Consider the following 22,957-nt stretch of genomic DNA (forward strand, 5'->3'; position numbering starts at 1 on the left):
TCAGAGATATAGGTCTATAGTTTTGCGCATCTGCTCGACGACCCTTCTTGAAGACTGGGACTACCTGCTCTTTTCCAATCATTTGGAACCTTCCGTTCCTCTAGAGACTTGCGGTACACGGCTGTTAAAGGAGGGCAAGTTCTTTCGCATACTCTGTGTAGAATCGAATTGGTATCCCGTCAGGTCCAGTGGACTTTCCTCTGTTGAGTGATTCCAGTTGCTTTTCTATTCGATGTCAGTCTTTTTTTTGTTTGTGCGAGGATTTAGAGAAGGAACTGCAGTGCGGTCTTCCTCTGTGAAACAGGTTTGGAAAAAGGTGTTTAGTATTTCAGCTTTACGCGTGTCATTCTCTGTTTCAATGCCATCATCATCCCAGTGTCTGGATATGCTGTTTCGAGCCACTTACTGATTTAACGTAAGACCAGAACTTCCTAGGATTTTCTGTCAAGTCGGTACATAGAATTTTACTTTCGAATTCACTGAACGCTTCACGCATAGCCCTCCTTACGCTAACTTTGATATCGTTTAGCTTCTGTTTATCTGAAAGTTTTTTGTTGCGTTTAAACTTGCAGTGAAGCTGTCTTTGTTTTCGCAGTAGTTAACTTTGTTGGTGAACCACGGTGGGTTTTTCCCGTTCCTCACAGTTTTACCTGTCTAAAACGCATTTTCCTCTTGAGGAAGAATGGGCTGCCATTCTTACGCGGACATCCCGACACCTGATTGAAAGCGTCCCCAGGAGAATTGAAGCAGTCATAAAGACGAAGGGTGGACACAGTAATAGGGACCCAGATATTTTTGATTATATAGCTTATTTAGAAAATTACCCCAAACCACAAACTGTGATTTCCACCCCTCTCTCCACCCCCCCCCCCACCCATCTGTGTTTGAGTCTGTGAGGCAGAGGAGAGTTTTATATCCTTCTAATGAGATGAGCCTGTTTCACTTCTCCCTCCTTTGCAACTGTGCTGAGGAATTCCTGGAATTCCCACTCGCCACTCACCTTTGAACCTCTCCGCTGGCTTGCGCTGCTCTGTCTGGTGACGCGCGACGACCAGCTTAATTTACAGGCGCTGCGGGCTTCTCCCCCCACTCCCACCGCCACCCTTCCCCTCACCGGGCCTCATGAATCCTGCCCCCTCTCCCTGACCCTCCACGGATGAACGGAGAGCTCGTTCTCCCGCCTGACTACCGCTGCCGCTCGTCGTTGACTCGCTCTGACCTTTCGTGAGCTTCGATTTTCCCCCGCCCGCTCGTCTATCCTGATCTTTATCTGTGGAGAAAAAAAAAGGAAGCCCCGTTTATGAACAGGCCTCTCGCAAATTACGGCGCAGAAGCCTGGCAGGAAGCTAGGAAGCAAACGAGTTGCTTCAAGTGTGTAACAAAGAGCTTTCAACGCCAAGTGTGTTCAAATTTACGTTTTTTATCGCCTCTAACAAAAGGTTGCAAGTTTTAGAGAATCCCAATGAATAGTTAATAGGACTTAACGTCTTTCGGAAGTAAAAATACATCCTCGCTTCTTTGTCGACAAACTACCAGGGGTGCTTTTCAGTTCTTTCGCCTTGCTAATAACTGTTTTCATTCATCGTTGTTTCTGTTACTAAGAGATTTTCTCCGTCCTCGATAAAATATCGGTCATCTTTCTTCATTTGTGTGATACCCTAACAATTGCTTCTGAAAACAGGTGTTATCCCTAAATCCTTTGTTCAAATTAAATTTTTGTGGTTTTACCCCTCCCCCTTGCACCCATCTACATCTACCCTACATAATTGCTCTGAAAACCACTGTGAAGTGCAAGGTAGAGGATAAGCCCCATTGCAGCAGTTATTAGGGCTTTTTCGCATTCAGTTCCCAAATGAAGCGTAGGAAGAATGATGGCTTGAAGGTCTCTTTGTGCGCTGTAATTGGTCTAAATTTTTATAGCGTAAAAGGATTTCACTTTGAGGAAGCCTGCGGATGTCTTTTCAAATATTTACCCCCTCTGTGTTACCACAGATTACATGTCACAGTTCACATTTGTACTGAGAATGCAGTGGTGCCTAGTTTTTTTTACTGCTCTGAGTGAAATGCATGGTGTTTCTGATTAAGCTCACCGATCTGCAGTCTTCCATAGGTGTCCCTGGGCGGGAAACGACTTGTCGCTATAATGAACTGTTAGCGAGAAACTGATACTACTTAAATGACTAGAGACCGGATTATATGCATCATAAAAACCTTAAAATAAGCATGCAAATCTGCGTAGAAAACGTTTAAAAACCCGTGAGAAGTGTCGAAATATGCAAGATCAAATAGTATAAAAAACATGGTAGTTACTACGTGCATAACGTCACAAAGATGAACATACGCATATCAGTTACGCGGTAGAGCGCCGGTCACGCGTAGACACTACATTTAGAACGCTATCATTTTGTGAATACTTTCTGGTAGAGGTTAGGAAGGGGACCTTTCTGGGATTATTTTCTAAAAATTTGCTAAATGGGGACCCATATCGTGTTTCAAAAATTGTTATTTCTTTGCTGTGGTTGGTGGTAACAAGCGGATTCGATGCGAGTTAGTCGCAGCGAAACAATCGATATGTACAGGACAAACTTCGAGATATATCGCTCGCAGAGGAGCACAATCTAAAGTCAGTAATATTTTATTTAAAAAACAACATAAATTCACGAATTTTTTGAACAGGATTAACATTTAATTAATAGTTTTGGACCGAAGCATCACTTACAATTTATTTTACAACTTTGTACTATTGTAAACATAAACGACGAAGTACTGTTCCAAATGTTCGGTAGTAAGGTTGTGTCTTTCAACACTCAAAACATTTTTATAAGCATAAAAGGACCGTTATACATCAGCTAAGATAACTGGACATTATTTGAATATAGGTGCTATGTTGGCACTTATTGTATATAGTAAAAGTTCACCTGTCCCATTAATAAAACGATCAATTTGGCACAAGGATGCAAAGCCTGGCTTATTATTTACCGTTTTCTAACTTTTCTTTAAGTTTTCTTGGGAGTATCTCCGGCAATGAGGAGTTCACTAGAATAATTTTTTTCATTAATGAATAGATTCATTCATCGCCTAACCTTGAGTTTGAAGCTTTGTAATACTTGCAGATATATGGGAAAAATGAGTGCTAATCACAGCAATGTCTTTTTTAATACCGGAATCAATGAAAGCTTCCTTGCACTGGCAAACTGCCAAAGCCTCTGCACTATCGAAGTCGTTAACTATCCCTGTAATGGCCCCGAAATAGTCATTTGAAAACAACACAGCTTCGACCAATGTACGCGAACAAGTTTCCACTGGTCCTGTAGGTAAAGGCACATGTGGTAATTTTTCTCTGTAAGGCTTGAAGAAAGCAGGAGACTCTAGAAAAACTTTGTTTTTGAATGAAATCAGTGTATTTACATTCTTAAACATGGAACGTACTTCTTCAGCAAGGCGATGTATTCTATGAGCGAAACACGTCACATGAATCAAATTGGGATAAAATTTGCATCCTTTCATCTGCAGAAGATACTGGAATTATTTTTCTAATACCCTCATTCACAAATCTAGCGATCGTAGAATGATTTACTTTCTCAAGTTCTTTGCAAGCTGCTAAATAGGAAGAAGAAGGCTCTTCCTTTAAAGCACCAACAATTAATTTTACAATGTAACGGCCACATGTGTCTGCACTTTCGTCAATTGAAATCCAGAATTATGCTGTCGTTGAGTGCATTGCGTATTTCTTTCAGAACTTTTACGTAAATTATCGGTACATAACTTTTACGCAATGTTGATTCATCTGGTATATTTTTATTTAAGCAATATTTGCGCTGGATGAATTTAAGGATAGGATTTGCAAGTTTGTGAAAAGGAATTTTGCTTGCAAAGAATGCTTCACATAGATCCATGTTAAACCGACATTTTTGGTTACCTTTGAAGCAATCCATTCTACTGCAAATTGCTGTTGTCAGAAGTTGTTGTCGTGGTCCTTTCTTCTGCATTCCTGCGATGTGAATACTTATCTTGATATGCTGGTCTATCTGAAACTTTTATTTTTGTTGCACGAAACGTGTTTCTCACAAACTCGACAATATAAAACAGCTCCGTCATATGTACATGTTCCAGGATCATCAGCTTTCCGCGAAACGACGTTTCTTTTATTTGGACGGGGGAGGGGGGCATGGAGCACAACCCCTTTCACACTAAATGTCGTAAACATGGTCGATTGTGTACAAGTAAATAGAAAGCTGAACTGAAATGACGGACGTGTGACTAAAAGCTAGCGTAGTTTAATTTAATTGTTGCCGACGCATACGTTACGACAGCGAAGGGGATTAACCGGGGGCGCGGGTGCAGGATTACTGACTATCTGTTCCTGTTCCTCTTCTGTAATGATTTCGCTGGGCAGTGGTCTTTCGGTTAGCGATTGCTCGCAGTTCTAGGTCGCAGTCAATCTGTGAGACATTATAACTAAACCGAGCTAGAGACCACCTGTCTAAATCTTTAAAATGCTGTAAACATAGAGGGAAAATATGCACCGTTACTAGTACTTAGTTAGAATATGCAATAATTGCTGAAAGGAGCCAAATATGCAAATGCATATGCTACATGCAAATGCATGTAATCCTGTCTCTATAAAATGACTGATTGTTTCACTCTTCTAGGATGCTGCTTTATCTACCACCTGTTTATCAATTCACACGTCAAACATAATTTCAAAAAGTCTCTCACTAAATACAGCTAACTGATCACACATTTACTTATTATTTTGACTGTTGTGGAATTAATATTTCTTTACAGAACTGAAATACAACAGAATACACCACACAACGCGTCTGTGTTTCACGACTGCTCGTTTCGGGATGATTAGGCAATGCAAAACAATCAGCTAGGGAGCGCAGTTTACACGGAACCTAAAGGTACCCTAAGTCCACCGCCTGTTTTTTTTTTTTTTTTTTTTTAATGCTGTTCTTAGGGTTTTTTCTTTTGATTTACAATCGTACTGACCAACTAGGATCACGTTAACAACTTCAGTTCCTCTTATTCCTTTGTTGTTGTTTCCTATTTTTCCAGTATACCCTCATTTTCTCTCCATGAAGTCTCTTCCTTTCTTTTGTCCATGTTGCTCCCGATTTTTTATTTTTTCTGCTTTGAAAGCCTTCCAAATGTAGTATTTTATTTTTAAAACGGTTTCTTTCTGCTATTTCAGATTTTTTGATGTTGTTTCTTTCTAGATCTTTCCTTACTTCTGTAATCCATACTATTGTCGATTTCTTCCTCCAGAAATATAGGAGTATTTGTTTTGATTGTCCATTTCCATCCATTCGGTAAAGGCGTCCGTGAAAGGTTAATCTTCGTTTGGCCATTACTTCAGATATTTTCTCTATATTTTTGTAGGTCTCATCATTACTTCTTATTTTCCAACCATGTACAGTTTTTATTGCATGCATTTTTTTCTAATAATCGTTCTTTCCAGTACCTCTAGTCTGTCAATCTTATAGTTCATCGTTAGGCATTCAGATTCATATAAACATTCTGGTCATACCACTGTGGTGTAGTGTTTTAGTTTTGTTTTTCTAGATACACATTTCTTCTAGTAAATAATTTTGGTCAAACCATATGCTCTTTCCATTTTGTTAATTCTTACATCTATTGCATATTATTCTAGTCGATTCTGTTTTATAGTTTCTCCAAGATATTTAAATTTATTTACTCGTTTTATTTTACCTATTTGTGTTTCTATGATTTTTCGCGCATTTTTTATATTAGTCATGAACTTTGGTTTTTCAGCTGAAATTTTGAGACCAGTTCTGTTTGCTATTTTCTCCAAAAGGTTTATCTGAATAACTGCTTCTGTCAGGTTTTCTGAAAGTATAGCAAAATCATCCGCAAAAGCCAAGCAGTTTACCTTCATTGCATTTGTTTTCTTTCCCAGAGTTATTGGTTCAATTTTGAGATTTTTTAGCTCCGAATTCCAGATCCTTACTATTTTTTCGAGAACACAATTAAACAGTAAAGGTGATAAACCATCACCTTGTCTAACACCAGATTTTATTTCAAACGGCGGAGATGCTTCTGCCATAAATCTGACTTTAGATATTATACCAGTTAGTGTTTCACGAATTATATTTGCTAATTTTGATGTAACACCAAATTCTCTAATGACCTTATCTATTGTTTCTCTGTCTATACAATCAAATGCTTTCTTGAAATCAATAAATTACGCTATTATTGGTTTGATAGTTAACATTCTATGGTGCGTTATTGACTTTAATTTAAAAATTTGTTCTGCACATGATCTTCCCTTTCTTAAACCACCCTGATATTCTCCCAGTTGTTTGTCTAAAGTATCTACCACTCTGTTCAGGAGAATGTTTGATAATATTTTGTATGCCTGGCAGAAGTTACACTCCTCTGTAATTATTGACATTTTATTTGTCTCCCTTTTACGTAGCGGGTGGATTAATGCAGTTTTCCATTCAATTGGAATCTTTTCAGTTTTCCAAATGTCCTCAAGAAGCAGTTGTAGGTCCTTTATGCCACTTCAATAATTCTGCTGTAATGGAGTCTTCACCATTTGTTTTATTGCTTTTGAGTGTTCTGATGGCTCCATGTATTTCTAATTCTGTTGGTGGGAAATCTTCCTCTAGATTTTGAGGTGTCACTGAAAATTCTAATTTATTTGTTGGAACTGGACAGTTTAGCAGCTTTTCAAAAACTTTTTCCTAAAATTCCAAAATTTTCTTTGTTATTTAATCCCATTTTGCCATTTCCATCTTTGAAACAAATACTTGGTTCACAGATGAAAACTGCAAAATGGGTTTTGCTCATTATTATCACTTTTGAAATAAGTGTGCGATAGCCTGCTATTTAGAGGTAACTGTATTTGAATGTCAAGAAAATGTAATGCATAGTTTTTATAATATTAGTGATTGAAAATTATTGTTTTAGTGCGCTGCCTCCGAACACAGCAGCCAAGCACAGTGATGGACTACAATTTGGACGGTCGTTCCAACGAAAGGAGTACCGTCATACCATATGCTACTGGTACTTCACACTGGTTATTGCGTCATCTGCTTAATGCTGCCGTCTCAACTGCTCTGAGGTGTGAATATTGGAGCTAAATACATGGCTGCTAAAGTATCCAGTCTTTGCAGCCCTTTCAAATGTTACCAAATTCTGACTGAATATTTGTCCAGCTTCTTTCAGACAGTACGTCATAGTTGTAGATAACTGCACCAGCCACAAAAAGCCTGAGGTTATAATTGTAATATTGTCCGAAGGATCATTTACATAAAACATAACAGTAAGTGTTCTAAAACATGTCGCTGTAGTACACCTGATTTTTTTTACATTTGTCGATGACTTCCCATTCAGGATAAGTTGCTGCCTCCTCATCATCAAAAAATCGTAGACCAGTCACAAATTTTGCTTGTTTCTCGATGCGATCAACTTTTAATAATAAGCGTCGACGTGACACTGAGCCAAATGACTTTCAGAATTCGAGAACACTGCATCCACCCGAGTGCCTTGATTGAAGGCTTCCACATAAGTGAGAGATGTCTTTCACATGATCGATGCTTTCGGAGTCTGTACAGGTTGGCGAGGAGGAGGTCATTCTGTCCATGAACCATGGGCCTTTCCGAGGCGAGATGTCTTCAGTTGCTCCACGAGAAAGGTAGGTGCAACCACAGTGGATAGGTATTACTGGAGAGGCAAAACATGAGGTCTTTGAAGAGGGTCAGCAGCCTTTTCAGTGGTTGCAGGGACAACAACCTAGATGATTCCTTCTAAGGTTCGCCATTGCGGTGCTGTAATGCAAACGGCTGATAGCAAGGGGAAACTACAGCCGCTATTTTTTCCGAGAACATGCAGCACTTCTATGCGTTTAATGATAATGTCAGCCGATTGGGTAAAACATTCCAGCGATAAAATAGCGCACCATTGAGATCTCCGGTTGATGACCACTCAGGAAAAGCAAAACTGACGTTCTACAGGTCGGAGCGTGCAATGTTACGAGTAGATCACCGAACTAGCTGGGGTCGTTAGAGAATTTCAAAAGAAAAATCGATACGTTGATGTTGGATGTAGTGGCAATTAGTGATGTGCGGTGGCAGGAAGAACAGGCCTTATGATTTGGTGATTACAGGGTTATAAATGCAAAATGCAATAGGGGTAACGGAGGAGAGTGGTGGGACTGATAATGGATAACGAAACAGGAATGTGGTTATGCTACTATGATCAGCATAGTTAGCGCATTATGGTTGCCAAGATAGCCTCGAAGCAAATATCCACTACACTAGTACAAGTATATACGCCGACTAACTCCACTGGTGATGAAGAAATTGAAAGAATGTATGATGAGACGAGGGAAATTATTTGGATTGCTAAGACAGTCAGCTGATTAACTGTGATGAGGGACTGAAATCCAGTTGTAGGAAAAGAGAAAGAAGGACAAATTCAAGGAGAATATGTACTGGGGTAAAGGAATGAAAGAGGAATCCGATTGCAAAATTTGGCGTGGGGCGTATGTAATCATTTCTAACGCTTGTCTTAATAATCATATAAGAACGTCATCCACATGAAGGAGACCTGGAGGCTTTCAGATCAATTAATGGTAAGACAGAGTGCTCGTTTTTTCCGCGCGCCGTTCGAGAGTGGAACGGTAGAGAGAGACAGCTTGAGGGTGGTTCATTGAACCCTCTGCCAGGGACTTTATGGTGAATAGCAAAGCAATCATGTTGATGTAGATAGAGATATCGAAACCAAATTTTAAAATGTAAAACTTGTCTTTGGACAGATGGGGAATCTGACAATAATTTATAGCTTATGAACTAAATCACATTATATGGTCGATTGTTTTTTATCATATCTGAGGCGTCTCCGGTGTCATTCTCCAACAGACATTCACTGTAGAGTGCAGGATGTACTGTAATCGCGCGGGGCCACGAGAGACAGGTCATCAGACTGGCTGGACTGCAGCCTCTGGACACCGACGGCGAGTACCACTGCCTGCGCGACAAGAGAGGATTGTGGAGTGGATCGCAGGCGAGGTGGACCAGACGAGACGGTGTTTGGATTCTCTGCGGGTACCGGCAGCGGGGTCTTGGAGTGTCAAGGAAGACAAGTCTATCGAGAGTCGCAACTGTGACGAAGAAGGCAGGAAGTGGTAGTCGATAGCATTGGACAGATATCCGATATGCCAACCTTGGAACTTTTGAGGCTTTGTGTCACATGTAGCAGGAAGTTCCGGGTTTAAGTCTCGCTAAAGACAATGGACGAGGTGGCCGACGACTTCTGGGATAAGAAGTCGTCCTCGTTCAGCCAACGGCCTTGTCAAAGAGGGTGAAGGCGCGGACGGAGTTTTAGGGCACACTCTGGCACTCGGGATGAAAAACCGTCCCTAAACAAGAAAGAGTAGGTAATATCAGCTGCATGAGGATGTGGAAGCCAATGGAAACTACTGCATTAAAGACATTTATCGTGTATCCGCAGGACATGTATCTCTAACGAAAAAGTTTCCCTGATCTCTCCATTGGCAAAAGATTTCGAAATAGACCCAGAGTCAGATCTCTTGAAGAGGTCTAGTAAGGGGGAAGTGACCACGAGAAAAAAAGGGTTATGGGAAAAAATGGGCTTGGTACTACGAATGAAAGACGAGAAAGACTTTCTGCAGTTAATTTCAGCTAGAAATAGCGAATACTCTGTTCAAGAATCACAAGAGCAGGAGCTTCACTTGGAAAAGGCCGGAAAATTCAGGAGGATATCAGATTACATGATGGGTAGGCAGAGATTCCGAAACCAGGTACTGGATTTTAAGGCGTACCCAGTAGCAGATACTGACTCAGATCACAGTTTACTGGTGATGAAGAGTAGGCTGCAGTTTAAGAGATTAGTCAGGACGAATCAATGGACAAAGAAATGGGATATGCAATGAAAAGAAACGTTTGAAGTTCTGTGAGGCTGTAGATACAGCAGTAAGCAATAGGTCGGTAGGCAGTTCAGCTGAAGAGGAATGAACATCTCTAAAAAGGACAATCACAGAAGTAGGAAAGAAAATCATAGATAGAAAGAAGATAATTGCAAAGAAAGCATGGGTAACACAAGAAATAATTCAGTTGATCGATGAAATAAGGAAGTACAAAAGCGTTCATGGAAATTCAGAATACAGAAATACGAGCCACTCAGAAATGAAATGAACTGGATGTGCGGGGAAGCTAAGGCGAAATGCCTACTGGAGAAATGTGAAGAAATAGGAAAAGAAATAACTGTCGGAAGGACCGACTTAGCATATAGAAACAGTAAAAAGATCCTTCGGTGGAATTAAAATCAAGGGTGCTAGCATTAAGAGTGCAATGGGAATTACACCGTTAAATGCAGAGGAGAGAGCAGATATCGCACAATCAGCATGACAGCTCTTGCATAAAAGTTACTGACGAGAATAACATACAGAAGACTGGAAAATAAAATTGAGGATCTGTCAGATGACCATCAGTTTGTCTTTAGGAAAGGTAAAGAAACCAGAGAGGCAATTCTAACTTTGCGATTGATACTGGAGCAAGACTGAAGACACTTCATGACACGTTCATAGGCTATGTCGACGGAGAAAAGCGGTCAACAATTTAGAATGGTGCAAGACTATGAAAATCACAGAAAAAAATAGGGTTAGCTAATATAATACACAATAGGTATGAGAACCAAGACAGAACAATAAAAGTAGGAGACGAAAACCGAAGTGCTCGGATTAAAAAGGGTGTGAGACAGGGATGTAGTCTTCCACCCCTACTTTTGAATCGATACATCAAAGAAGAAATGTCAGAAGTAAAAGAAACGATAAAGAGCGGAACTGAAATTCATGGGAAACGATATTAATGATAAGATTCACTGATGACATTACTGTCCTCACTGGAAATGAAGAAAAATTACAGGATCTGCGGAATGGAACGAACGGTCTATTGAGTACAGAATATGGACAGTAAGTCGAAGGAAGACGATTATAATACGAAGTAGTAGAAATGAGAACAGCGAGAAACTTAATATCAGGGATGGTGATCACGAAGTAGATGAAGTTAAGAAAATATGCCACGTAGCTACAAAATAACCCATGACGTTTAGAGCAAGGAGCACATCAAAAGCAGACTAGCACTGGCAAAAAGCGCATTCCTGACCAAGAGAAGTCTACTAGTATCAAACACAGATCTTAATTTGAGGAAGATATTTCTCAGAACATATGTTTGGAGCATAGCATTATATGGTAGTGAAACATGTACTTTGGGAAAACCAGAAAAGAAAACAGTCGAAGCATTTGAGACGTGGTGTTACTGAAGAATGCTGAAATTTAGGTGGAATGATAGGGTAAGGAATGGGGAGGTTCTACGGAGAATGAGAAAGGAAAGGAATATACGGAAAACACCTCAAGAAGAAGGAACTGAATGATACGGCATTTGCTAAGACATCAGAGAATAACTTCCACGGTACTGGAGGGAGCTGTAGAAGGTAAAAACGGTAGAGGAAAACAGAGATTGGATACACTCAGGAAATAACAGAGGACGTAGGTTTCAAGTGCTACTCTGAGAGATGAAAAAGTTGGAATGGTAGAGGAAATAGTGGTGGGCCGCGTCAAACCAGTCACAAAATGACTGACTATAAGAAAATACGATCATGTCTGTGTTTGGAGTGTGGCGGGGTAACGGGATACTGTATTGAGAAAATTCATTGTTCTAAGGACTGTTGGAAAAGGCTTTCCAAGCTACTTGTGTTTTCATTTACACAATCTTCAGTCCGACGACACTTTGCGATGCAGCGAACTGACTTGTATCTTGTGATATATTTCTATAGGTACCTTGTCGATGTCGAGGCTAGACCAAGACGACATGAGTAATTTTGCGAACTACCAGTGACAGAAGTGAATAACTGTAAGTAATTATATTTTCGTCCCAGTCGTGGGACATATAAAAGAAAAATGTAAGAAGCTATGTACGTGTACGTCGTTGTAAAGTGGTTCACTGTAAAACAACCATCAAGCAGTAACTAGGGTTTGTTTTTAATGAAGCCTATCTTGTTTGACTAATTTTCCTCAAATTATGGTCTGTAAGTTTAAATATTCGTTTAATTTTAAAAGATTAACATTTTTTGTCTTTTTAAAGGCTTGGAAGATACGAGCATACAAGGTGTTAACGGACATTATGAATATATTTATACCTTTACACTGATTGGTGAATGCTTCATATTTGTATCTGTGAAAAAGTGTTAAGATGTCTTGAGTTTCATAAAAATTTTGGCGGTCGAAGTACTCGGGCATTACAAAATCCTATTTTTAAAAGATTTTTAGAAAGGATGTTTATGAAATACTAATTAAAAATATAACTATCAGGTACTTTGGTAGAACACGGTGTGACTGTTCGGCTAATGCTGTTTTTGTATGTTTGGCTACTGAGTGTCAATAAAGTGTTAAAGATTCTTTTGACTTTGAGTATACCATCAGTTCACCCCACTCTCCACAAATTCATGTGTGTATCCTGTTCATGAACTGTAAATTATAACTTAAGAAAATGCAAAATGGTAAGATATTTAGGATGTGGGACTTCGATAAGTTGAAAGAACGAGAGATTATTGAGAGTTTCAGAGGTTGCATTAGGCAACGCGTGATTAAACGGGAAAGGGCGTGCTGAAGAAAGTGAATGAGTAGTTTTGAAAGATGAAATAGTGAAGGCAGCAGGTGATAAAATATTTAAGAAGACAAAGCCTGGTAGAAATCCTTGAATATTGATTTAAATTGACGGGAGAATAAGATATAAAATTCTCTATTACTAGCGGAATTTTGTTACAGAATTCAATTAGTCTTTCTCCTCTCTCATTCCTTGCCCCAAGCTGATAGTGTCCTGCAACTTTTTTTTCTATTCCTTCCCCTATGACTATTAACTTTCATCTCCCTTTACGTACTGTATTACCCTTTCAATATCCTCATATACATTCTGCATCTCTACATCTTCAGCTTGCGACATTGGCATGTATACCTGAACTATCGTTGTCGGTTTTGGTTTGCTGTAGATTCTACTAAGAACCATCCTATCACTGAACTGTTCACAGTAAGACACTCTCTGCCCTAGCCTCGTATTCATAACAAATCTTACTCTCGTTATACCATTTCCTGGTTCTGACCAGAAATCCTTGTCTTCTTTCCATTTCACTTCACTGACTCCAACTATATCTGGAGTGAGCTTTTGCATTGCCCATTGCAGATTTTGTGGCCTCCCTACCACGTTTGGGCTTCTGACACTCAACGCCCCGACTCGTATAACGTATCCTTTCTCGATTATTCAATATTTTTATCATGGACACGGTGTTACCCTTAGTATCATAGCGTGATGAGCCACTGAGTATGACCTTAGGTCACAGCTAATAGGATTTGAGGGAATTCTTACTGCACAATGCTACGTCATTGATATCCCACATTCTACTGTGTTCCCTCTCATGTGACAGTGCTGAGGTGGGATTTTTCAAAAGAATGATATACATCGACACACGGTGTATGTATCTATGAACTGTCTGCATGATATTGAGCTACACCGCTGATCAGCAATATCCGCAGATCTTTTCGCAATAGAACATGCGTGGAAACTGCTCTGACATGAACTCCAGTGTCCAAGACTAGTTATATGAGTGGTAGGGAGCCTTTCCTCGGAATAGTATAGAACCTTCCGAACTGAATCAGTGCAAGCATCCATGTGAGAGAGGGTGCTGCGTCATACTGAAAGTGGACTCATATTGCTAATTTACTTGTAATCGTCGAAATAACATATCCTCTCAACTGATGATGTTTCATTTCGTTTCCACTCGCCTACTGGGTGCTCCACATTTCTTTTTTTCAGGACGTGTAAATCACCATCATACGTCGTGAATACATCACGTAAGTGAATCTTGAGGGGATATTTAGGAAATAATATAGCAGTTTGAACTAGAGGGTCACTCCAAAAGAAATGTACACTATTTTTTTTTTAAATCCATCTTTTATTCTACATGTTTGAAAGTTTTTCAGTGTGTAGATACATCCTTTAGGAACAATATTTTCATTTCTCCACATAATTTCCACCCCTCTCAACTGCCTTACGCCATCTTTGAACCAGCGCCTGTCCGCCCGTACGGTAAAATTCTGGACCAATCTGCTGGAGCCACTTTTGGCAGCGTGCACAAGAGAGTCATCATCTTCAAACCTTGCTCCACGAAGAGAGTCTTTCAGTTTCCCAAAGAGATGATAGTCACATGGAGCCAGGTCAGGACTGTAAGGCGGGTGTTTCAGTGTTGTCCATCCGAGTTTTGTGATCGTTTCCATGGTTTTTTTGACTGACATGTGGCCGTGCATAGTCGTGCAACAGCAAAACATCCTGCTTTTTCGGATGTGGTCGAACACGACTCAGTCGAGCTTGAAATTTCTTCAGTGTCGTCAAATATGCATCAGAACTGATGGTGGTTCCACTTGGCATGATGTCCACAAGCAAGAGTCCTTCGGAATCGAAAAACACCGTAGCCATAACTTTTACAGCAGAAGGTGTGGTTTTGAATTTTTTTTCTTCGGTGAATTTGCATGATGCCACTCCATTGACTGCCTCTTCGTCTCTGCTGAAAAATGATGGTGCCGTGTTTCATCACCTGTCACAATTCTTCCAAGAAATTCATCTCCACCATTCTCGTACTGTTCCAAAAGTTCGCTGCATACCGTTTTTCTTGTTTCTTGTGTGCCACTGTCAACATCCTGGGAACCCACGTAACCCAAACCTTTTTCAACGCCAACAATTTCTGTATTCTGCAAACACTTCCTTCCCCTATCCCAACGTAGCGTGACAATTCCTTCACTGTGATGCGTCTGTCAGCAGTCACAAATTCGTTAACTCTCTGCACATTGTCTGGAGTGTGTGCAGTACGAGGACTGCCGCTGCGAGGACAATCCCCAATATTGCCGTGCCCGATTTCATCATGTAACCTGCTTGCCCACCGACTAACTGTACTGCGATCGACAGCAGCATCTCCATACACCTTTTTCAACCTCTTGTGGATGTTTCCCACTGCCTGGTTTTCACAGCACAGGAATTCTATGACAGCACGTTGTTTCTGACGAACGTCAAGTGTAACAGCCATCTTGAAGACATACTGTGACGGCGCCACTCACGGGAACAGGTTGAAGTAAGTTTGAAAACAAGCGGAAAGGATAGGCACTTGGTGCAGGGAGTGTCAGTTGACCCTTAACATAGAGAAATGTAATGTCTTGCGAATACATAGAAAGAAGGATCCTTTATTGTATGATTATATGATAGCGGAACAAACACTGGTAGCTGTTACTTCTGTGAAATATCTGCGAGTATGCGTACGGTACGATTTGAAGTGGAATGATCATATAAAATTAATTGTTGGTAAGGCGGGTGCCAGGTTGAGATTCATTCGGAGAGTCCTTAGAAAATGTAGTCCATCAACAAAGGAGGTGGCTTACAAAACACTCGTTCGGCCTATACTTGAGTATTGCTCATCAGTGTGGGATCCGTAGCAGGTCGGGTTGATGGAGGAGATAGAGAAGATCCAAAGAAGAGCGGCGCGTTTCGTCACAGGGTTATTTGGTAAGCGTGATAGCGTTACGGAGATGTTCAGGAAACTCAAGTGGCAGACTCTGCAAGTGAGGCACTCTGCATCGCGGTGTAGCTTGCTGTCCAGGTTTCGAGAGGGTGCGTCTGTGGATGAGGTATCGAATATATTGCTTCCCCCTACTTATACCTCCCGAGGAGATCACAAAAGTAAAATTAGAGCGCCCATGGAGGCTTTCCGGCAGTCGTTCTTCCCGCGAACAATACGCGAGTGGAACAGGAAGGGGAGGTAATGACAGTGGCACATAAAGTGCCCTCCGTCACACACCGTTGGGTGCCTTGCGGTGTATAAATGTAGATGAAGATGTAGAAAACTTTCATACATGCAGAATTTTTACAAAAATAGTGTACATTTCTTTTGGAGCGACCCTCGTAGAGCATAGGTCGTAATTGTGGCGGCAGTAGGAACGTGAAGAGTGGCGTCGCGGGGGCACAGTGGTGTGACGTAGCCTGGCTCACCTTTCTCGTGGTCGCGCCGTCCTCTGGCTTGGCGGGCGTCAGGCAGCCGAGCAGCGCGGCCACCAGCAGCAGCAGCGACCTCTGCAGCCAGAGCCGGGACTGGCCCATCGCAAGGCCTCATTGGTCCTGCAACAGAGGAGCCCACCGTCACGCACTGCCACTGCCGTTTACTGCGGACATCTGCATACAGACTTCAACAACTAACACAAGCGTATGAAGGAATCATTTTTGGGTACTTCCTAGAGGGTGAGCTATCAGATATGCCTGGTCCAAAATGTGTAAACTGAATCTCGTAATATAGCAGACCAAGTACCAACTTTTGAAGTATTAGATCCCACATCAAATACGACACCCGAGCCACATTTTAGTACGTTTCTAAATACTCTAATAGACTAGTGGCCATTAAAATTGCTACACCACGAAAACGACGTGCTACAGACGCGAAATTTAACCGACAGGAAGAAGATGCTGTGATATGCAACTGATTAGCTTTTCAGAGCATTCATACAAGGTTGGCGCCGGTGGCAAACCTACAACGAGATGACATGAGGAAAGTTTCCAACCGACTTCTCATACACAAACAGCAGCTGACCGGCGTTGCCTGGTGAAACGTTGTGATGCCTCGTCTTAGGAGGAGAAACGCGTACCATCACGTTTCCGACTTTTATAAGGGTCAATTTGTAACCTATCGCGATTGCGGTTTACCGTATCGCGACATTGGTGCTCGCGTTGGTCGAGATCCAATGACTGTTAGCAGAATATGGGATCGGTGGGTTCAGGAGGGTAATACCGAACGCCGTGCTGGATCCCAACGGCCTCGTATCACTAGCAGTCGAGATGACAGGCATCTTATACGCATGGCTGTAACGGATCGTGCAGCCACGTCTCGATCCCTGAGTCAACAGATGGGGACGTTTGCAAGACAACAACCATCTGTACGAACAGTTCGACGACGTTTGAAGCAGCATGGACTATCAGCTCGGAGATCATGGCTGCGGTTACCCTTGACGTTGCATCACAGACAGGAGCGCCTGCGATGGTGTACTCAACGACGAAGCTTGGTGCACGAATGGCAAAACGTCATTTTTTCGGATGAATCCAGGTTCTGTTTATAGCATCATGATGGTCGCATCCGTGTTTGGCGACATCGCGGTGAACGCACATTGGAAGCGTGCATTCGTCATCATCCGGCGTGATGGTATGGGGTCTCATTGGTTACTCGTCTCGGTCACCTCTTGTTCGCATTGACGGCACTTTGAACAGTGGACGTTACATTTCAGATCCGTTACGACCCGTGCCTCTACCCTTCATTCGATCCCTGCGAAACCCTAAATTTCAGCAGGATAATGAACGACCGCGTGTTGCAGGTCCTGTACGGGCGTTTCTGGATACAGAGAATGTTCGACTGCTGCTCTGGCCAGCGCATTCTCTACATCCCTCACCAATCGAAAACGTCTGGTCAATGGTAGCAACTGGCTTGTCACAATTCGCCAGTCACTACTCTTGATGAACTGTGGTATCATGTTGAAGCTGCATGGGCAGCTGTACCTGTACACGCCATCCAAGCTCTGTTTGACTCAATGCCCAGGCGTATGAAGGCCGTTATTACGGCCAGAGGTGGGTGTTCTGGGTACTGATTTCTCAGGATCTATGCACCCAAATTGGGTGAAAATGTAATCACATGTTAGTTCTAGTATAATATATTTGTGCAATAAATACCCGTTTATCATCTGCATTTCTTCTTGGTGTACCAATTTTAATGGCCAATAGTGTAATTTCTAGTGAGAAAAAAAGCCATTAAAAGAAAAGAATTTAGTCAGTAGCATAACGGCTTAGATTCAATGCCCATAAGCTACAGCTCGCATGTTTAGCACTTACAGAAAGGCAATTATTTAAAATTCTTATCAAAATGGTTGTGCTCTTCATTTTTATTCGTTTGATTTGACTTTATACGCACTGACGCAAAAAAAAAATCGGAGCACAAAAAAAAAGATCTGGAGTATATGTAAATTGAAGTGGGATGACTGGTATCAGCTGCAGCGGGACATTAAGCGGAATCAGCGGTGACAGGCGAAAATGTGAACCGGACCGTGATTCGAACGCGGGATCTCTTGCTTACTAGGCAGTTGCGATAACCACTGTGTCATCCTTTTTTATGCCTTGTCCATTTTTTTAACGCTCTCCCAACTTTTTTTAAATTTTTTTCCAACGCGCTAACCTCTGCACCAATTTTTTACTTTTTTAGTTATTTTTGTTTTTTAAATTATTTTTTCTTTTTTCTTTGAATGCTATATGACTTTTTATTTATTTATTTTTTTGTTTTTCATTTTGTTCTTTTTTTATTTTTTTGTGTCAGTTGAGCGGAGTAGGTTCCAGGAAGTTCGTCTCCTCGAAAATTGTAAGAAAGGTGCCGTGTCTTTACGTAATTTTCAGATTAGGTGGCTTCGCGATGTGTCCTTGAAAGTGTCTCTGCTCCTCACTTCGGAACGTCACTGGCCAATCTCACACTCTGCTGTTCGTGTATTTCTTAAGAGTGTATGAAAAGCAAAAGGTCCTCCGTAGACCAGGGAGTCCTTGAACAGCATAGATTCCGCCTTGCGCAGACTCAGTTTCGGTGTTGCCTCCATGAAAACAATATTACTCTAAATAATGGAAAATAAATCTTCTTATCGAACATAATTAAGCACCATCCGGGGCACGTTGTTATCGCAGCTGCACAGACTATGTCGGTACGCCTCACGGTCGATTCTTACTCCCACCGGGCGCCACCTGCCGCAATCCCTGTCCATTATACTCCTGTTTACGACTTCCCACAGGAAGTAAAACGTATTTGTTGTACATTCGCACTGAAGAAAGTCGATCCACACCTGCCAGGCTTTTCCCATCATTGGAACCGAGACAGAACCAGCTTTCTTCAGGAAACACAACAGATACCCACTCCGCCCTCCATTGAGCTCTATCTTGACATCACGGAAGTCGCAGATGACGATGGGTTGCGATCAGTGGAGTGTACACTACAGGCCGCCGGGCTCGGAGCTGTCCTTGAAGTAACCATTTCGTAACAGTTCGTTGTGTCGTTGTGGTCACAAAAGCGGCTCGAACTGCTGCTGTCATATGCGAAACATGATGGGCTTGGCTCTCGGTAGTGCCAAGTGGCCACCTGCGCCCGATGTTCTTGCGTTGGTATCTTCTCGTGACCATCGGTGCTAGTACTCATTCAGAGGTGCTGCGTTCCTGCCAAGTCTTTCTGCGGTATTGCAAAAAAATCTTCAAATATGTGTGAAATCTTATGAGACTTAACTGCTAAGGTCATCAGTCCCTAAGCTTACACACTACTTAACCTAAATTATCCTAAGGACAAACACACACATCCATGCCCGAGGGAGGCCTCGAACCTCCGCCGCGACCAGCCGCACAGTCAATGACTGCAGCGCCTAAGACCGCTCGGCTAATCCCGCGCGGCTGAGGTGTTGCAGAAGGAGCATCCAGCTTCTTGTAGGTCCATTACACGATCTCGTTCAAACTCAATCGGGTGCTGATAATGGCGTCTTTGTCACCTTCAAGGCATTCTCGACAAATATCAGCTTACCACGTCTAGTATCAATGATAACTAACGCTCACGACCGTTACATCGTGTATTTGAAGCAAACCTTATTTGCATCTACATAGTGATGCTACTAGAGATATTATTACGTGCAATCCTTTCGCCGTTTTATTTCGTTTCCTATGCTTTGAGGCCTAAAGCAACCAAGGGCCATGTTCTTACCATTTGCCACAGTCCCTCACAGTGGCTTAATCCGGCATTGCATTTGACGAGAGAGATATGTGCTGGTGGTATTAAGTAGTGAATGAGTGATCGTAGTGTGTAAACATCTGTTACAAATCACAGTGGGGTATTATCTCTAAATTAAGACACTCTATAGAATGTTTTGAATAAGAGAAAAGTATGTACACAGTTTGTCCCGCAAATTTTGACGCCCAAACAAAGAGAACACTAGTGGACGCCTACTACGACCTATTTGAAATGCAAAAAGAGGATAATTCTTTTTCTGGAAAAGCTCCTCATTGGTAACAAGACTTCGCGTTATCAATACGACCTTACCACAAAACGATAAGTGCAGAAGCCCACATGAAGGGTCAATGCTTTGGCTACATAAACGACACTCAAGGCAATGTGACGTGAGGGACGAATAACATCCCATAGGAGAACTTTCTTAGCGGTTTCACCGTGGTTTTATGAATGTCCTATATGTTGCAGTCATGTGAAGGAAGACTACACAGAGCATCCGAAACATTAAAACCACCATTTTAACGTTTGTCTATTTTTTATAAACCCTGTCTCGAATCTTTTTAAACTGACAGGCTATGTCATGACTGAATACAAATCGTGACATTATTAGCCATGTAAAAGTAATATCTGTTTGCCATGTAAACATTGTCATATTACATAATGACATGTAAGATTCATATAACACCACGAACATCACATGAAAATATCCGTTATTGTGTTAATTTTGAAACGTTAATAAAGAATTTAAAGATCAGTACGTTAAGATTTAACAACTCTAGATTGTTAAAAATATTCATTGTAAGTTTGAAACCAAAATGTTAGGTCACATATTCTTGTGAGTAACCAGCTCTGCTGCCTTCGTTATGTACGCCAGGGTGCGACCTGTTTGATTCGTAATTAGTCTCAGTAATCATAACTTTACTATCGACAATATATGTACTGGTTTTGATTGTCAAAAATATAGATATGCAGCTCCATCTACCAAGTCAGTACTCATAGGCAACTCATTTGAGACATTACAAATTGTTTGCATTTCACATTTCTTGGAAAATGTTCTTAGCTGTTTTCATTAAACTTCAATCAAAATATAAAGGCGTGTGTTGTTTACACTGTCACATTTATAATCAAAATATAAAGGCGTATGTTATTTACACTGTCACACTTATTTTCCACAAATTTAAAACCCTGATAGCCGCAGGGCACAGTGAAGAGATAACCACCGTTTTTGCTTGATAACGAACATATATGATATGCATTATTATCTGTTTTAATACTATACATCTAATATTTCTACCAAATAGGGACACTCTTCAATCTCAGTTATTTCAGAGAAACAGACAAAAATAACAAACAATGAGTTTTTTTACTTTGTGCTTGTACTGAGAAATGTTGATTATATGGGGTATAAAGAGCGTGTAGGATTTCACATGAGTATTAATAAAACGCTGTCAGTTTTTCGCTACAGGATGACCCACACAAATTCAAAACGTTATTCGTCCAAATAAATATCCAGGGATTACAATTATGGACTACGAAAATTGGAACCATCATAAAAATATTCTCGAGAAGGTGAAGAAAGGGTGACATCTTATTGGCAGAAAACTTAAAAAATGCAACAGATCTACCAATGAGGCTGTCTACTTAATGCTTGTCCGTCATCCTTTGTAGTATTGTGTGGTCTGTAGTATTGTGTGGTCTCAACAAGACAGGACTGATAGAGAATACGAAAAAAAAAAATTAAAGAAGGCAGCTCATTTCCCATAATCACATAATACTAGCGTGAATGTCATTAAATTACAAGCGAGTTCGAGATGACACTCATTTAAACAAAGGCTTTTTCGTTGCGGCGTAACTTTTTCGTGAAACTTCCGTCATAAATTTTCTCATCCGAAGGCCAAAATATTTTTGTGATTCACACATACACTATGTGATCAAAAAGATTCAGACACTTAGCTGAAAATCACAAGTTCGTGGCGCCCTCCATCGGTAATGCTGAAATTCAGTATGATGATGACCCACCCTTAGACTTGATGACAGCTTCCACTCTCTCAGGCATACGTTCAATCAGGCGATGGAAGGTTTCTTGGGGAATTGCAGCCCATTGTTCACGGACTGCTGCACTGAAAAGAGGTATCGTTTTCGGTCGGTGAGGCCTGGCGCATAGTCGGATGTTATTGTAGTGTAAACACTCCGCCACAGGCCGTGCACTATGAACAGGTGCTCGGTCGTGTTGGAAGATGCAGTCGCCATCCCCGAATTGCTCTTCAACAGTGGGAAGCAAGAAGGTGCTTAAAAAATCAATGAAGGCCTGTGGTGTGATAGTGTCACACAAAACAACAAGGTGTGCAAGCCCCCTCCATGGAAAATATGATCACACCGTAACACCACAGCCATCGAATTTTACTGTTGGCATTACACACGCTGGCAGATGACGCTCACCGGCCATTCGCCATATTCACGCACTGCAATCGGATCGCCGTATTGTGTACCGTGATTCGTCACTCCACACAACGTTTTTCCACTGTTCAATCGTCCAATGTCCTTACATCAAGCGAGGCGTTGTTTGGCATTTACCGGGGTGATGTGTGGCTTATGAGCAGCCGATCGACCATGAAATCCAAGTTTTCTCACCTGCCTAACTGTCATAGTACTTACAGTGGATCCCGATGCAGTTTGGAATTCCTGTGTTAGGGTCTAGATAGATGTCTGCCTACTACACATTACGACCCTCGTCAACTGTCGGCGGTGTCTGCCAGTCAACAGATAAGGTAGGCCTGTACACTTTTGTGCTGTACATGTCCCTTCACGTTTCCACTTCATTATCACATCGGGAACAGTGGACCTATGGATGTTTAGGAGTGTGGAAATCTCGGGTGTACAAGAGTTGCCCAGAAAGTAATGAACCGCATTTTTTTTCTTCAAGAATTCTTTATTGAACACAATGAGAATTACACACACGAAAGAATGGTATTTTATCTACACACACTATTTTTCCACGTATTCTCCATCCCTTCCTCCAGCGCCAAACAAGGGCGTGTATCCCCTGTTGGTACCAATCCTTATCCTGGTGGCGGAGCCAGTCCTTCAC

General features: G+C 41.4%; 1 protein-coding gene across 1 annotated transcript in view; it reads right to left on the minus strand.

Moving 5' to 3' along the window:
• The window catches only part of LOC126455873 (probable G-protein coupled receptor CG31760), a 1,325,234-nt gene that overhangs the window by 445,701 nt on the left and 856,576 nt on the right, over positions 1-22,957 (minus strand). The window contains exon 3 of the mRNA XM_050091633.1: positions 16,080-16,205. Within this exon, the coding sequence (XP_049947590.1) occupies positions 16,080-16,187 (108 nt within the window). The 5' untranslated portion in view covers positions 16,188-16,205. The remainder of the gene's footprint in view (positions 1-16,079; positions 16,206-22,957) is intronic.

Source organism: Schistocerca serialis, chromosome 2 (assembly GCF_023864345.2).
Source record: "Schistocerca serialis cubense isolate TAMUIC-IGC-003099 chromosome 2, iqSchSeri2.2, whole genome shotgun sequence".
In the NCBI taxonomy this organism is placed as follows: Eukaryota; Metazoa; Arthropoda; class Insecta; order Orthoptera; family Acrididae; genus Schistocerca; species Schistocerca serialis.